The sequence below is a fragment of the Semicossyphus pulcher genome, unplaced genomic scaffold (assembly GCF_022749685.1).
Source record: "Semicossyphus pulcher isolate SPU_LCO1_2020_fin unplaced genomic scaffold, fSemPul1.0.p SCAF_23, whole genome shotgun sequence".
Taxonomy (NCBI): Eukaryota; Metazoa; Chordata; class Actinopteri; order Labriformes; family Labridae; genus Semicossyphus; species Semicossyphus pulcher.
Genome location: NW_027211697.1, coordinates 10,426,636 through 10,444,184, shown reverse-complemented (window position 1 = coordinate 10,444,184; position 17,549 = coordinate 10,426,636). Strand labels below are relative to the sequence as shown.

The 17,549-nt window shown below is 44.7% G+C and overlaps 1 protein-coding gene across 2 annotated transcripts in view; it reads right to left on the bottom strand.

Moving 5' to 3' along the window:
* Positions 1-15,862: 15,862 nt before the first annotated feature.
* prkar1b (protein kinase, cAMP-dependent, regulatory, type I, beta) overlaps positions 15,863-17,549 on the bottom strand; it is an 81,402-nt gene continuing 79,715 nt past the window's right edge. For both annotated transcript variants that reach the window (XM_069674659.1, XM_069674660.1), the window contains one exon: positions 15,863-17,287. In XM_069674659.1, the coding sequence (XP_069530760.1) occupies positions 17,115-17,287 (173 nt within the window). In that variant the 3' untranslated portion in view covers positions 15,863-17,114. The remainder of the gene's footprint in view (positions 17,288-17,549) is intronic.

The following is a 17,549-nucleotide window of genomic DNA, read 5'->3' as shown; positions in this document are numbered from 1 at the left end:
ATGGTGGGAAAGTAAGCGTTAGAGGAAGAGGTGAGAGAGCAGCGCACACTGGAATTGTTTTTTAATGGACAGTGAAGAAGAGGCGAGTGAAAGGGAAAAGTAGCAGGTGAGGAAGTGATGATGAGATGCCATCTCTGTCATGTCATTGTGTATTTTTACTGTTCGGTGGCTTGGCTTCTAACAGGAAAATAATGGTCTTAGACTTATAACACTTTTGTTACTGTCAGGCAATATGGCCTCACACTGCAACGCTTGTATGTCTTGTCTTGTTTCGTTTCTCGGTAGACTCCAAGAAGATCAGTTGTCAGAGGCGGCAGTGACTCAGAGGTACAGCGGTTGCCCTCCAATCAGAAGCTCACCGGTGCCATCCCCAGCTCCTTCAGTCTACATGTCGAAGTATCCTTGGGCAAGATACTGAACCCCACATTTCTTCCAGAGGTGTGTGAATGATTTGTTGAATAGTCGCTTTGAGTGGTCAAAAGACTAGAACGGCGCTATATAAGTGCAGTCCATTTACTTGACTAATCTTGCGACCAATTTCTGTGTAGCACCCAGTCCAGCTGTCCCTGCAGCCTTCAAAGGAGGTGTTCCACAGAGGATGCACCATTCACAGCCAGCGTAGACCGTTATAGCTGAACTGAAATGAGATGGTCTGGTCTACAGAGGATTTCCTGTTTGCGTCACCAGCTGTTCCCGCCCTTACCCTTGCATCACCAAACACGCTAGCGGGCTAACTAGCTAGCATAACTAATGTCACGTAACTTAACCTATTATTTTTAAGATAATTTGTTTCAAGGACCCTTTAGTTTTTATAAACACGTGTATCGCTAGCTATTCGATTGAGTTGAAACTAAAAACGTTTACATTGAAATGTTCTTCCGCCACGTAAGAGTCCACCATCTTGGGCTGCAAAGGATGCACCTGATGGATCCTTAGTGGCCCGGGAAAAGGAGGACGCATTTTTCGGCCGCAGTTTTTGACGCGTCGCTGTGACACAATTGGCCTTCAAATATGACCTTCGAAGGCTGCAGCCCCTGGATTGGGACACAGCTAGTGTCTGCTGCCTGCTGACTGTGACAACAGCATAGTAAAGACAGCTGCTGTCTAAGGATTTTAGAGGTCGGGAAAGGGAGCTCCAAAGTGAACGTTTGCACAGAGGATGGGGCAAACAAAGAGCTACAAGGGAGAGAGAAAAGACCTACATTTCATGGATGGAAGAAGAAATTAAAACAAGAGCAGACCGTTCTCTCCTTCTCTCTACATCCCTCTTTTCTGCGTGAGCTGTTTACTGGCAACTGTGGTCTGTGTACCTAACAACATTAACCCCATTAAATGCTTTATGGATGCTGCTGCACCGTAAATCTCTCCATAAAGACGCTGCGGAGAAGACGCTCTCTGAGTGAGGCGATGACTCCCGTTTCCTCCTCGAGGCCACACATAGCTCCCAGTGAGAGAAATGTAGGAAAAAGGCAGTCTAATTTTCTAAGAATGTGGCGGATATGAGTTGCATTGCCCTGGGGGGATTGCAGTGTCTTAGTCTGGATGAAGTCTGTCTGTTCTTATCATCTATTCCATTTTGGGAAGTGAGGTCATTCAAGTAGTCTTGACTTTGTAAGCCTGAAGATCTGTTAGCTGGGACAGTGTAGTTGAGCTAATTAAAATGAGCTAACCTAGCTAATATTTCTCACATTAAAATGAGCTAACCTAGCTAATATTTCTCACATTAAAATGAGCTAACTGAGTTAATATTACTCACATTAAAATGAGCTAACCTAGCTAATATTACTCACATTAAAATTAGCTAACCAAGCTAATATTACCAATAACAGACCTCGAAATGCCATAACTAACCAATCAGAAATAGTTTTTAATACAGCTGTGTAATAAAAAACAATAAATGCCAAGACTTTTGTCTTCTATTGCCTCTGGATTTTCACACTCAGACAACCTTTACCAAGCCAGACAAAAACATTTGATCATCCTGTCTGATCTAAAGAACATCCTCTGAGGTCAGAACTGGTTTATATAATAAACCATTAATAAACCTCATCTTCTTGCTCTGTCTAAATGTACCTGAAAATGTCTCTTTTCTAATGTATTATTTTAATAGCCTTAGTATGATAAAGTCCTGACACCTATTGCGAAAAAAAACAGGTATCACAGTACAGTAAGTGTTATAACAAACACATTATCATCCATAACTCAATCTCAGCTTGATCCCAGTGCAGCTGAACTCTGGCCTGTACAGAAAGCAAAGGATCTCACACTTCAGTGAGCTGGGGAACCATAAAAAGATAGCAGCGCTGACAATAGAAACTCAATATACTGATAGCTGCATATTCTCAACAGTTATGATCCCTGCAACTGTTACAAGTCCTTTCCAATGAGAGCTATTACATATTTTCCACTGGGCATCCCCGTACTATGACACCTCATAATGTCAAAGACCGAGTGGATTGCCTTGCAACAGAGAAACAAACACACGTCTTAACCTGGTGTCTCCCTCAGCCCTGCCCAGCCACATCATAAGCACGCATGAGTCACGGACACAAGGAGCAGGTCCTCTGCAGACTACAGAGAGATCTCCTCCCTCCTCCTCAGGGTAGAATTAGCTCCTTTAACTAAAGCCCAAACTAGCTCATCAGTGTCTATGATGACAAAGTTGATTCCATTAGTGGGCTGTGTGTTGATGTTTTTAGTGTGGAGCTGTGTGTTATTTGACACGAGCGTGTGTCTTGTAATAGGCCCATTAGAAACAGCGGTCACATTTATGGTTGGGTTACTCATGTACACACACACACACACACACACACACACACAGGGGTAAGTTATTCAGGTGAAATTTCCCAGGAGCAAAGGTGCATTCCAGAGACTGGTAGCGATATAGATTGGACTTGGAAATTATCCAGAGCAGAGTGCATATCCAGGGCAACTTCTACACACATAAACAAGCCGCTGCTCCGTGCACACACACACACACACGTTCACACTGAAAGAAGCCTCAAACACACACTCTTACTGGTTGTTCACATGAATATTAAGCAGCGGAGAGAGGCCAAGCACAGCAGCCATACTTCCAACTGGTCCTAGACGCAGCTGCTCTTTTATAGGGACGATTACTGGCAGCCATTTACAGGCCTTCATCTCTCTAACATGCATTGCAACCTGAATTAAGTGCTCTGTGGGGCCTCCCAGCACCCCTCTGGACCCATTTTCCTTTAAGGCACTATAGGTGTGCAGGCATTAAAGGGATACAATGCTCAACCGCTCTTTCATAAGTCACAACTGCACCGTCAACTTCACCTCTGGGATCAGAAATTACGCCCCCTGCACACATAAATGCACAAAGCTGGTGGTACAAGGTATGCAAGGCAAACTTCCAGCTGCAACACATTACACATTACAGCAGCACACTTCAGTTGTTAAGGGACCGCGGCCTCTCCTCTGCGTGATCTCCAGATCTGTCAAACTGCGATCTGCTCTTGTCATAACGCTGCCTCGAGTTTTTCTCTCTGCGCTCCTCTGTGAAAGCCATCCTCAGAAAGCTTGAAATAGGTTTTTGGTGTGAAGGAGAAATGACACCAAAGAGAGAAATTTCTGGGAACACCCTGGAAGAAATCCCATTTTGTGTTCATACAGTATGTGTGTGTGTGTGTGTGTGTGTTTTATGCACGTTTGTTGCAGCCTGTGCATCTAGTTCCAGCGGGTACAGTATGCAGGAAAGAGGAAAATCTCAGCTCCAGATGTTTATAGAAAATCCCATTAAGAAAAAAAAATAAGACTTAAAGTGATAATCTCAAAGAATTCCACTCAAAGAAATGTCTGTTAAGTCACTATCTATCACCGAATGAGGTAACAGACTGGTGATTGAGCCTATGGCCCACTGATGAAAGCCTTTGCATTTGCATTATTACAGACTGGGTGTCTGTGGCGACTTTCGCGGAAAAAAACACAAGTGGCGCCCAGTTAGTGACATGTTTTCCATCATCCAGCAGTGGTTGGTCTGCCAGAGAGGGTAGGCGGAGCTAAGCGGCTGCTTTTCCGCTCTCTGCAGGTGTTGCGAGTAAACAGTAATCTACAATGGCTGAACAAACAAAGAAAAGATGGATGACTACAGATACAACTTCAACAAGAAGTGAAAATCCAAAGAAAAAGAAACAAACTCGACGCTCAGATGAAGCAAACAGTCTCAAAAGGAAAGCGACCGTCAGCGAGGAAAATCAAGAGTTACAACCGGAGCCGACCGTGGACGTCACACATGCAGCACTGTCTGGATATCTGGGAAGCGTGCTCCCACAATTACCGTTTATCGCCACAGGTGCCGCCAAAGAGAACGAAACTGAGATCTTCGAGATTACAACTTTAAAGGGAGAGTTTGGATTTTTACAGGGGGGGGGGTTGTGTGAAATATTCATCAATAGTCAGTTTATTTCCTATGGTAGATGGCAGTCAGTCAGGCCCCTGTTTGGAGAAGCCAGCTGGAGTACCAGTTAGTTTGGTAGTTTGGTACGGCTGTGGACGGGGTTTGGTGCCAAAATGTCATTTAAATACTTGAAAAAAGTCCCATCTTAAAAAATCTGTTTCACTTTAAGTCTACACTACAGTTTTAATATCTTGTCCCATTCACATTTCTGTCAGACAGCCCTTCCCTTTGGCACTACGTTATTTTAACAACTGGCCATTTGGTGTTCTATCAGCTGTTCATGTAAGCGGTTTATAGGAAAGATATGAAAATGTAAAAAAATTATAATGTAACGGTAAAATGGCGTTCACAGTGGAGACAAGAGGATACTTTAATCCACTCGATTATCTATACCAGTTTTACTGCTCACATTCACCTCTACGCAGGCACGTTGGAAGTAGGGGTGTGGGTGGTGCGACGGGATATCCCAGTTCCAAGCTAGGTGTCCAGAGTCCTAGCAAATATTTGTAAGGCACTAAAATATCCCGGTTTTCACCACAATTAAAATAATAATAATATATTTGTTTTCAGGTCTAACATTGGCGTTTATCATGTTCTGTCAGACTCATTATTACCTGACCCAATCAAAAAACACGTCTGTATGTGTGTCAATCAATCAATGTGTTGTTGTCAGGGCCGTTGCCATGGTGCTTGTTGAGTGGGAGATGTGCGTGACAGTGTGTGCATACAGTTGATCAGGCAGCGAAAGTGTGTACATCACCCCCTCCCAGAAAATAGTTCCAATGCCCCTGTCCCTGCGGACAATTCAGAGTCACCGATTAACCTAATGAGCGGGATTCAAACCAGGAACCTTGTAGCTGTGAGGTTCTAGCTTTCGCTTTGGGCACAAGTGTCTAGCTGGGTTATTTCGCAGCAGTTTTACCTGGTAGTTTATCCTTCTATGAAAAATGATCACAGCAAATGTAGAGCTGTCTCTGCGTTGTGCGTGGAGGGTTGATGTTTATATACAGTACAGCCACAGCGTTAGGTAGAACTCTTTTTAAGATGCTATTAGTAGTAAACTCAGGATTGATAAGTACCTCATACAACCCCACTTCAGAAAACTGTATATATTCAAGAACCACACTAAGAGACAAACTCATGCATTAATGCTTACATTACGCACACACACACACACACGCACTTTCTCATGCACATTCTCCAATTTCCACAAACAGACAGACAGACAGACATGAAGCAATTCAGGCACAAGTCCTTACATGCTGCTCGCCGTCCCCCAGTCCCAGCTCCTTTTCCCCTTAAAACACTGCCTCTTTCTTCTCTCTATGAACAAAAAAAAACACTCTCGTTCTGCACACACACACTCACACAGAAAACAGGGGACTTCCAGGGACTGAGAAATAGCAGCGTAATTGCCGGTGCTCTGTTGTCTATCAAGACCTGACCTTTTCAACATGTGTGTGCCGCGTTGGGAGCAGTGGGAACCGGCGAGGAGGAAGACAGGGGTCTCCCCGGCTCTGTGGTGGTCTGACCCAACCTAACCCCTCCTTTCTTCGCTACGGCTCCCCCCCCAAAAACGGTGGGAACTCCCACTGTGTCCCCCGTGTTCTGTGGGTTCCGAGGCGAGGAGGGGAGGACACGGCTAACCCACAAATCAGGCTCTTGGCAGGGGGACATCAAAGGCGGGACAGGGCGATGGGGAAAGGACCGGGGGAGACAGAGCTGGCCTGTCTCGCTGTGGTCCCAAGAGGATGGAGGGAAGTTTGAGGTCTATGTGTAGAGCCCAGACATTATAGTGGCACAAATGTAAGCTTTCTGTTAGTGCCAATGGGAAAATAGCAGACTAGTATTGCCTTACATGAATCTGGCCCTGAAATAAGGACATTAAAGAATGAAACATATACACGGACACACTCATAATAAACACAGAGAACGTTTTTAGGATTATGCGTCGATGGTAAACGGAAAGAAATGGCTTTGACGAGCAGAGAGGAGTCATCCAAACAAATAGCAAGAGGCTAATATAGGGTAAAAACTAACATTATATATATCAAGCAAAATATATCCCCCAATGACAGGTCGTCTTTATGTCTCTTCATGACAGACAGGCTCAGCTCTCAGAGGGGGCAAACTAAACTGTCCTCAGAAATGTATTAGGATCTTATAATCCCATAATTACACCAATTGGCATGTCAGATGGGGCTTTTACTTCGTTATTTACCCTTCCTTCTCCACCTTGTCTTTCACTAACCATTGACGCACACCCCCACCCCACAGCACGCAGCTGATGGTGTAGGGACCTAGAGATCGGGGCGCTGTGATGATGGTGGTGATGAGGGCATTTGGAAGGGGGCAGGGTTTTGTACCAGGGGGATTAAGGGGAGAGGATAAAACTTGGACGGAAGGAGGAGGAAAGGGGGACTGAGGAGACTAAATGATATAACTAAAATAAAGTTTGAGCATCCACTTTGCTACACCTGGCCAGGCCTTGAATCACGTTTTGAAACTTGCTGCAACACAGCGCCATTCCTGAAGCAGCAACACCTCACTGAGCCATGAAAGCACTTAACCTCCAGAAGAGAACCCTGCTCGGTTTATGGGCCTCACTGTGATGCTGTTTCGCACGCATCGCGGTAACAATTAACAGAAGTTGGTGTGAACCCCCTACCCAAAGAGCTCCCTGTTAGCTCATCTGGAAGCAGCCCTATACCTGCCTTTAAAAAATAATTACAGCAGGTTTTTGGCTCTTTTATTGTTGTCGTTATTATGGAGGCCATTAAAGGAGTACTAGCTCCAGCACTGAGGCATGAATGTCAGCAAGCGAGAGAGAGAAAGAAGGAACAATGAGAGGATAGGACGAAATAAGCAGGATCCCCTTTAGGGATGCACGACATTGGATTTTTTGCCAATATCTGATATGCCGATACATCCAACCCTTTTTGCCGATTGCGATACCGATATATTAGGCACATTTTTTTCTCCACCTTATCACAGAGAGCATCAAGTCTCCCCTGTAGAGGAATTGATATCATGCCTACTCTAATTGTAGTGGCTGCCATAAAGCAGACATCTTGCGCCCTTCTTCACACTTGATGGAAGAGGCGTTGTACAAAAGGTCACGTGTCTGATCACTCACGTTTCTGAGCGCACCTGAATGCAGCATCCCCCCTGAAATACATCAGAGGGAGACATGCCTGGACTTGTTTACTGCACCTACTACGGAGACATCAGTGATCGCAGATAGACTCTGTGTATGTTCGCCGTGTTTGATGTTGTTAAGTCCGGTAAAATGACAAGAATGTGAGCTAACTGTTAGCTAGTTAAGAGTTGTGTCTATTCATTGGCTTGAGTTTCTGTGACTTTTTAGTCTTTATTTGTATATTGTTCAAGCTTTTTTAAGGATACATCGAAAGGGCAGAATTAAAGTGTTTTATCGGCGGAAACTGTGGGCAGAAAAATGACATATCTGCCGATGCCTATATGTCATTTTGAAGCCATAATCTGCAGAAACAGATAAAGTGCCGATAACATCTTGCATCCCTAAGACCCTTCTTTATTTTAGAGTCCAGAGAAAAAAGGGAAACATCCCTGCTAGAATCTAACTGGAGATGTCATCCCCACATGGCGCACATCGAGAAAGGAAGGAAGGGAGCCCCAAACTCATTTGATGTCAAACAATGTAAGCTCGTTTCAAAGAATGACACGCTGGACTGTTTGCAAGCATGTGGGTGTGTAAATGTGCAAACACTGAGGTTTGTTGCACGATCTAAGACTCAAATTAGAAAAATACGTTTATTGGGTCCCTGAGCCTTTGATGCCTGCCCACACTGTCATTATGGTACACAGACCAGAACCATAATAACACCTCTCCTCCTCCTCCTCCTCCTCCTCCTCTTCATCCTCTCCAAGGACTCGAGATGAAGTGTCAAAATCCCAAAGCAGAGGGAGATCACAACAAACTGATTTCCAACAGGAAGTGGCTCCATTATGGGCTTAAAGATAGGAGAGAGTGCTCTCTGGTTACAGCACTCACTCAAATCCACACATTCCTGCAGGGTTTAGGGAGAGCCGGGTCACCCCTGTGGACTCTGCTCCCCAGCCACTGCCTCAGCCCAGGGGCATTGCTCAGGGTACAGCTGGGACATTGAGGGGATTTGGGGGGTCCTTGAAAAGGGGCTGGAGGGTTGTGGATGTCTAGGGTGGCCCCGATCATCAGGAGACACTTGACAGCCTTTGCCTTGTGACTTTGCACACCTGCAGTGAGTGGATGTGTTGTGGGGGATGAGGAGGCCAACTCTTAACGAATGGAAGAAAATGTCGAAAATGTCTTAAAGTCAAAGATCTATGATCATTATCTGAGTGGGCTTTTAAGACCATTTCCTAGTTCGACTACTTTTATGATCTGCTCTCCAAACCTCAACCATTCCTCGGGGAGTAGGAGGCACTGAAAGAAGGAACAATTGAGTGAATTGCTGAGCTGCCTCCTCAGGGAGTGAAGTCACATTTGAAGTGAAGAGATGGATTGTGCCGGGCCGAGATCAGCGTAGGCAGGAGATTGCAGAGTCATGTGCACGATGGAATATCTCACTCAGAAAAATGCTACTGACCCATTATTTTTCCCCTGAGCACGCCGAATATCAAGAGAACATTTCAGCCTTTGTTTGTTTTTTCTACACGTCAGTCGGAGGCGAGTCGCCGCGGCTCTGCTGGCTGGGAATAGCTTTGAAACTGAGGCCAAAATTGAGGCGAGTCCGGGAGGCCTGCTCTCAGTGTTGGTAAATGTATACATGTGAATTATTTACTTGTCGTCCAGCAGGAAATGAGGAACGATAACAAGCTTGGGAAAGAAAAGCAGAAAAACAAACAGATTGTATCTCTTCCACTTGTTAGTTTCTTGCTTTCTCTCCTCTCTTTTCTCGGAGGCAGTCGGCCGTGTCCTGCAGCACACGCACACACACACCAAAGGACCTGACTCTATAAAGACAGCGGCAGGAGGAAGGAATTATTTAAAAGTAAATCATTTAAACTATGGTCATATGACTGCTATTCTAACTCAAACATGTTTGGCTTGTGAAAGTTAAACTATGTAGCTTATTTGTGGGAGTACAGTTTATTGGGGGTACCACAGATGGCAGCAGGATGGAGGTGCTGTATACTTTATAGACATGATCTATATTACATAATGATGTTCCAGTGATGCAAGTGATAATGACCGTTGACATGAGCTGCGTCTTGTGTGATTTGATTGGTTTGATTTGTATTGTGGGACAACATAAACATTCTCTGGGAGGTGCAAGTTTTCAGAAGTTCTAATGTATCGAAGCTAATCAGCTGGTTATGGACAACTTTACTTTTGTTGTTGCTAGGAATCGAGGTAGGTGACGATTATCAAAGACTGTTAATTCCAGCAACAAGGATGCTAACAGGGTGGAGACTACGGAGGATGCATAACCTGTGTAGACCCCGAATGCCGAACTGAAATGAGACGGTCTGGTCTACGGAGGATTTCCTGCTTGCGTCACCAGCTCTTCCCGCCGTAACTTAACCTATTATTTTAAAGATAATTTGTTTCAAGGGCCCTTTCGTGTATCTCTAGCTATTCGATTGAGTTTGACACAAAAAAGTGTATTCCTCTGCGGCGTAAGAGTCTGCCAACTCCTCTGAATGGGCGCTCAATGAATTGGGCAGCAAAGGATGCACTTGATGGATCCTTCATGGATGAGGAAAAAGAAGACACATTTGTAGGCCGCATCTGAAGGAGCCTTCAAGTTGGGACAGCCTTTCAACCCACGCTGCTTTGACGCAATCAGTATTCAAATACAACCTTGCAAGGCTGCAGCCCCTGGATTGGGACACAGTTATTGTGTCGCTACACATGGAGGATAAGGAGGATGATGAGGAGGACAAATACGATGACTGCCTGAACATGCTACATAAATAGTATGTTAGCAAAGATAGCTGAAAGCAAGCTAGTTTTAGCTAGCAGGCAGCAGCTGCTAGCTAGCAGGAGTTGTGGAATGCCGTTTCTTTAGTAATGCAAGATGAGATGTGATGCTGTGCTGCAGTCCTTTCTGCTCACAGCGCAAGTGTTTTGTAAATCTACAGATTCTTTTTGTGTACAGACTTTTTAATTTGTATCGTAACTGTTTGTGATTGTTGTTGTTTACTTTTTGTTTTGTTCAGTAATGCATGAAGTTAATTGCGCTTGCCTTGTGCTTTTAGGAATGTGCATTTCAATTATATTCCCAGGATGATTACATCTTGTTTTTCTGTGGTGATTTTATTTATGTTATATTATTAGCACCCATAGCCGAATACCCCAAATCTCAATTCCCTCACGCAGCTATAAGTGCTACTGCAAAAGCTGTAACAGACTTCTGTGGCTTCACAGAGAGTCGCACAAAATCTAACACCTTTCCCGTGGAGATGTACCTTCAGTCAGCGTGGGCCAGGGCTGACTACGAGTCTGAAAATTGAAATAATCTGCGGGTGTGGAGTTTGACAGAAGGACCTCTGTAGCTTCACATCTCTGCTAGTTGCTAGCTGCTCGTGGCTCCCATAGCCACTCCTAACGTAACATCTAGGTCGAGTCTTGATGTAACAAGAGCATGTTGTTTGCGCTCTCTATCCCTTCCCTGTATCCCATTTTTTCGGCCCATCCAGTCGAGGCAGATGTCTATTCAACATGAGCCTGGTTCTGCTCGAGGTTAAAAGGACGTTTTTCCTGCCACTGTTGCCAAATGTTGCTAAGTGCTGCTCATGGTGGATTCATGTTGGGTCTAGTCCTGCTCTTTTGTGTCTTGAGACAACTTTGGTTGATGATTTGGCGCTATACAAATACAATTTGATTGAAGTTGCATTGTGGGCAGTGCAGACATGAGATGATCAAATCTCTGGTTCTACTGCATCAATTTGCAAGTCTGATCATGTTATAGGAGTGCAACAGGAAGTTGGTACTCTTTGAGGGCACTTTTCATACATCGTATATCATATAGTAAAACCTAAACTGACCACCAAGCTGTTCAATCCCTACACAGAGCGACGGCTGACTTAATTGGACCTTGTGATGATCTCCTGACCCAATTTTTGACTCTCTTTCTCCCCCTGACCTCTCCTCGACACCCCCTCTCATCCCTAACCTTTCAATCCCATCAGCCTCACTGTTGCTTGATCACCTGTGACCAGGCCTGGGTGCTGGCCTTTGACCCCAGGAGGTCACGATTAGAGCTGAGAATCAGAGCACCAGAAGTGGGGACCAGGCGGAGATGAGATGTCCCTGGACCGAGTTCTTCAACCCAGCCAGGCTGAACTCTGGAGCGGTCAGGTCGCCACACCCAAAATATCTGAACAAGAAAAGAGCTGCGTATCAAAGGCTCTGATCATTAGTGCAGGCGGTTGGGGGTTGATTCTTCCCGACAAGGGTGTGGGGATCATGGAGGAGGGAGAAGGCAGGGAGAATCAATGGAGGTTGCAGACTTGTGTTGGCAGGCATTTTAATTAGCCTGGATCTCCCCTGACGAGGATGGTGGGGAGCAAAGATGGCGGTTATGGGAACATAGAGCAGGAGATGAAGACAGGAAACAAAAGAGAGAGAATCAGGGAGAAAAAGAGAGCGGGGGTAAGGGTCGCACGCCCACGGGCTATAGTCACTGTGCCAAATCTAAATATGTAGCACCAAATAAAACATCCTCTCATGAGACCATGGGTGGCTTTTTCTGGTTATGGGATGCAACAAACACACAACACACACACACACACACCAAATCACTCCCAGCCATCTTATCTTGTAAATTTTTGGCAATCCTTATATAAAACTTGGAATCTGGAGGGATGCCCTTAAGAAGCCATCCTGTAAATGAGGAGGCAAAACGTTCCCATGCTGGGAGGAATTCTTTAAAATTATCTCCGTGCTTCTCAGCGGACTTCACACCACCAAGGACCCCACTCAAAAACCGCATTCCTCCTCCTCTTCCTGCATTTTCATCACCTCCTCCACCTCAGCCTTTATCTTCTGCATCCGTTCTGTCTCCTCCTCTCGCTCCCTCCGCCGACTCACCGAGGCTCTCTGTTTATTTGGACAACAAATTGCACAGGAGTCTAACACCAAACACGCTCCTCTGTGGGAGGAGATGGGAGTTTTAGTGGAGCCGAGCTGCAGTAGCAAAAGGAGGGACGGAGGGAGTAGAGGGGACGGGGGTGCAGTAGGGGTCATTCATCCTCTCGAGTCCCCTACTCCTGCTGCGCTCTCGTCTCATGGACCACTTCTGATTTGCGCTGAGGGACATCGCAGGGAAACAGGCCTGAAATAATTCACTGATGAACAAGCTAGCTGAGAAGTGAGCGTGGAAAAACACGTTTCTTACAAACAACCGGGGAAGAGTCACATATTTTACCGACATCTGTTAAATATCAAAATGTGTCTCTATCACTGTGTGTAAGCCAAACTGTATTGACCTAAAAGGTTTACTTAATGAAGGGTCAAGTCTTTAAATAGTTGAAATTAACTTGATTGGTCTATGTCCAGCAAAGTAATACAACATTTAACAATAATGTACATATAATGGGGATCATCTTTTATGAGCTGCAACGTTTGATAGTCTCCAATAATTTGATTGTCATCAACTTAAAGTTGTAATCTCGCACATCTCAGTCTCGGCACCTTTGGTGATAAACTGTAATTGTGGGAGCACAGATATCCAGACAGTGCTGCATGTGTGACGTCCACGGTTGGCTCCGGTTGTAACTCTTGATTTTCCTGGCTGACGGTCGCTTTCCTTTTCAGACTGTTTGCTTCATCTGAGCGTCGAGTTTGTTTCTTTTTCTTTGGATTTTCACTTATTTTTGAAGTTGTATCTGTAGTCATCCATCTTTTCTTTGTTTGTTCAGCCATAGTAGATTACTGTTTACTCGCAACACTTGCAGAGACCGGAAAAGCAGCCGCTTAGCTCCGCCTTCCCCCTCTGGCTGACAAACCACTGCTGGGTGAAAATGCATCACTAACTGGGCACCTAGGCTTTCATCAGTGGGCCATTGTGTTACCTCATTTGGCGATAGTGACTTAACTGACATTTATTTAAATGAAAATCTGAGATTATCCATTTAACAGCCATTTGTTTGGCATAATCACTACATACCAAGAAGGCAAAGGTCAATACTCACGTGCAAATCTGCAAGCAAAACATGTAGCCCTGCTGTTATTTGCAAGTCAGTTTGGGATATGCTTCAAAATATAATGGCTTCTACCTTGGCCCATACTTTCATGAAAATCAGGCCGATATTAAGCGCCCAGAAAACCAACATAAACAGAAATGTCTTTTCTAATCACCTTCTCATCACAGTGCTCCTTAATGTAAAGGCCTCGTTACTTGAACTTACGTGAGCTAAGCTGGATAAATGTTTTCGGTCTCAGTGTTAGAGGCACAGTGGGACCACGGGAGCTGTATGATGGATTATGGGGCTATGAAAGCATAAAGGACCCAAACACAGAACTGAGCTGCCTTAATCAAAAGTTGGTAAAAGAGTGTGTTTTTGGTTGTGCTCTCTTATTAGCACTGGCACTGTGCCATGGTATCAACCCTTCATCTTACTGCTCATGCGACACTGCCAAGTTTTGTCCTCAACTGGCCCACCCAGCATGGCCCAGTATTGGCCCTGCCTAATCAGGTGCACTGGACACACAAAGACACATGCATACACACACAAACGCAGGTCATCTTAGAACTAACATTTGGGTGTCACTAGTGTTCTCAAAAAGCCTTTCTTTGGTGGTTGCTGACCAAACAATCCTGGCTTAAAGATATCTTGAAGATTTTCATGTAAATCAATGTCTGCTAAGTCTCTTTCTGTCGCCGGATGAGGTAACACTATGGTGATTGAGCCTATGGCCCACTGATGAAAGCCTTTGAATTTGCAGTATTACAGACTGGGTGTCTGAGGCGACTTTCATGGAAAAAATCACAATTGGCTTTTCCATCAGCAAGCAGTGGTTGGTCTGCCAGAGAGGGTAGGCGGAGCTAAGCGGCTGCTTTTCCGCTCTCTGCAAGTGTTGCGAGTAAACAGTAATCTAATATGGCTGAACAAACAAAGAAAAGATGGATGACTACAGATACAACTTCAACAATAAGTGAAAATCTAAAGAAAAAGAAACAAACTCGACGCTCAGATGAAGGCAAACGACCGTCAGCCAGGAAAATCAAGAGTTACACCGTTACAAAGGGAGCCAACCGTAGACGTCTGGTTAAATTGGGACGTTTACCTTTTACTAGCATTAGGTGCTGCCAAAGAGAACGCAACTGACATCCTGGAGATTTTGTTACTTTCTTTTGTTTTGAGTCAATCTTACCTCACAAACTCCGTCCACTGAAGACGCTCAGTCGTCCTGGTGATCGATCTGTTGACATCGAGCTCAGCACCGGTTAAAAATGCATCCAAAGCACTCTGAGGACATCCTCGTTGGATTCAAAGAAAGTTCATTCTTGACCAAAGACATAGAAGATGACTAAACAAACCCAACTCAAGTTCCACTTACTCGCTTTTCTGCAACACCCAGCCATAAAAACCATGGTTTTCTTTAATTACCTACCATTTCTCAAGATGTATCTTTAGGATGATTTGCAACTCGAACATCAGCTGCATCCTCTTCAAAGAAGCAATAGGAAAGATTAAATTTTGATCCACTGAGGAGTCCAGTCCTCTTTCTGCAACAGTCAGTCAAATGCATAGACATCAGCATAGTCTGCAACATAGGAACAACTTACCAATATGCATGTCCAGGAGGCGAGAGAGAGGAGAGGAGTCATGCACAACATGCAGGTGGGAGCAGTTCTGATGTTACTCATCAACAAATCCCAAAGCCTTGCAGATGCATGCTGGAACACAAACCTAAAACGTGTGTTTGAGTTCATGTGTGAATGTGATGAAGTTGCATGTGTGTATGCGTAGAGCAGGGGGGGTACTACACTCAATGTCGGCGAGTTGGGGGCGCATTCCTTAGTTGATTTAGTGGGCATTAAGATGAAGAGGAATGTGTCAAAGCTGCAGAGGCTTTAGTCCACTGCAGTGTAAACTTGCTGGGAGGAGCTCTGAGGCTCTCTGACAGCTCCGACTGACGGATGACTGACACTCGGCTTAATGCGAGAAGGATGGAGAGCAGAGGAGAGCGGAGGGAAGACAGGATGGAGACGAGGTACCCGTAAGAAGAAGTGCACACTTGTGATTAGAGGACTGTTGGCACTTCAGGGGAGATTAATGGAGACTTTCGGGAGAGGCAGGGCGTTGGCATGAGATGAGATGAAGGGAGAGAGAGAAGCCTAGTCAGGAGAGGAGGAGGAATTGCCAAAAGTTGGGAGAAATGAAGGGGAAAAAAATGTGAAAAAGAGTCACATTCTCACACAAAAGTGGTGGCTGATCAAGAGAAAATAACGAGTCAAATCAAAAGGATTTCAGAAGCTTAACTTTATTTGCTCAAGATGGTTTGACAGTTGAAAGAAAGAGATACAGAGAGAGAGAAAATACAGAAAGAGTATATTCTGAGGGTCTCATTTCATACAACATATCTTGCTGCGTCAGTTGTGCTACTTTGACAGGTTACAGTAGATCAAAGGAAAGCAACATAAGTATATTTTCTACATCTTTATTTTATATATTTGTAATGTATAAGTCATGTCTTAAAAACTGTGAAACCAAACGTCTGTAAAGACCCATCATAACAAACTCTAAAATGGTGCAAAAGCTTTATTCTAGTCATTTAACATTGAACAAAAACAGCTTAAAAAAGCATCAGGTAATAGTTTTGTGTAAGTCTGTGTGTGTGTGTGTGTGTTGAGGATTCACATAGTCCTGAGACAGTGTTAGCATATACGGGTGTGTCAGTGTGTTTCAGACTGTCTGTGTGTGCGTGTGGACTGGACTGATAACACTTTGCTCCTTTGGAAACAGCTCACAGATCAGACCGAACCGATTCAGAAGCAGGACAGAGAGGATTTCTTGAGGAACAAAAAGCAAAGAATTTGGCTGGCACACGGCACATAAAATCTCAACATAGCGCTGCCTCTAACAACAGTAAAAGCACACGTAAGAAGCAATAAAAATGAATGAAACAGCAAGGAATTTAATTTTATTCATACCTCTACATCAAAGCTTTAGGGAACAAAGATATGCGTGGTGCGGGTCTGAGTCGACCTTTTTAAAACGGCACCACACACACCCACAGGTGAGAAAAAGGCAAACCACTGCCGGTGAGCAAAGAAATGTGTGCTCACGTCCTCCTGCTCTGCGTAAACATGACTTTACTTCCATCTTATTTCCTGAATTCAACCGTACCCTTCATAAGTGCAAACACCATTCTCTGTCAGTCTAAAAGCATGCATCATATCCAGTTGACACACTGTATATATGACTCATTTACAGTTGAATGATCGCTGTCCTCGCCCTTATTTTTACACTCCTGCATGTTGTTTTTGACATAAAGCTACGTGACAGCACAGGTCCAGTCAAAGTGCACAAGATCAAAGAAAAGGAAAAAAAAAAACGCGCAAAATGGAAAAAAGGCAGGAAATGAGCGCCCTGTCATCGTGGATGTAAAACCCACATCCTTTACCCCGCATCCTCACCTCTTCCCACCCATGGACCAAACTCTGATGCTGATGCTTGCCCACCCCTGCTGGTGGGGGCCCAAAGGGGGCCGACGTAATCACACAGTGAGGGAGATGAAGCTGTTGTATCTCTGGATGTTCCTCTTGAGGATCTCTGAGCACGGCCCAAGCACACGCTCGAAGCGGGGCCTGTCCAGCTTCACGCACTTAAGCGGACCGCGCGCGACCACGGTGGCTGCCCTGGGACGGTTCAACAGCAGGGCGATTTCACCTGCAGGAGGAGGAGGAGGAAAGAGAGAGGACAGTCACCGGGGATGATATAAATCTCATCTCAATGTGCATATTGGTGCATCTGTAAAAAAAGATGTAATTTTGTACGATTTGTATATGACTGGCAAATAATATTGTCATAGCATATGAAATGCATTCCTATCAGTAATGTGTTATGTGCTACACAGCAACTGGCAGAAACAGACCCGGAGAGAAGTTGTGAAGAAACACTACATGCATGTTAAGACAGTTAAAGTGGCAGT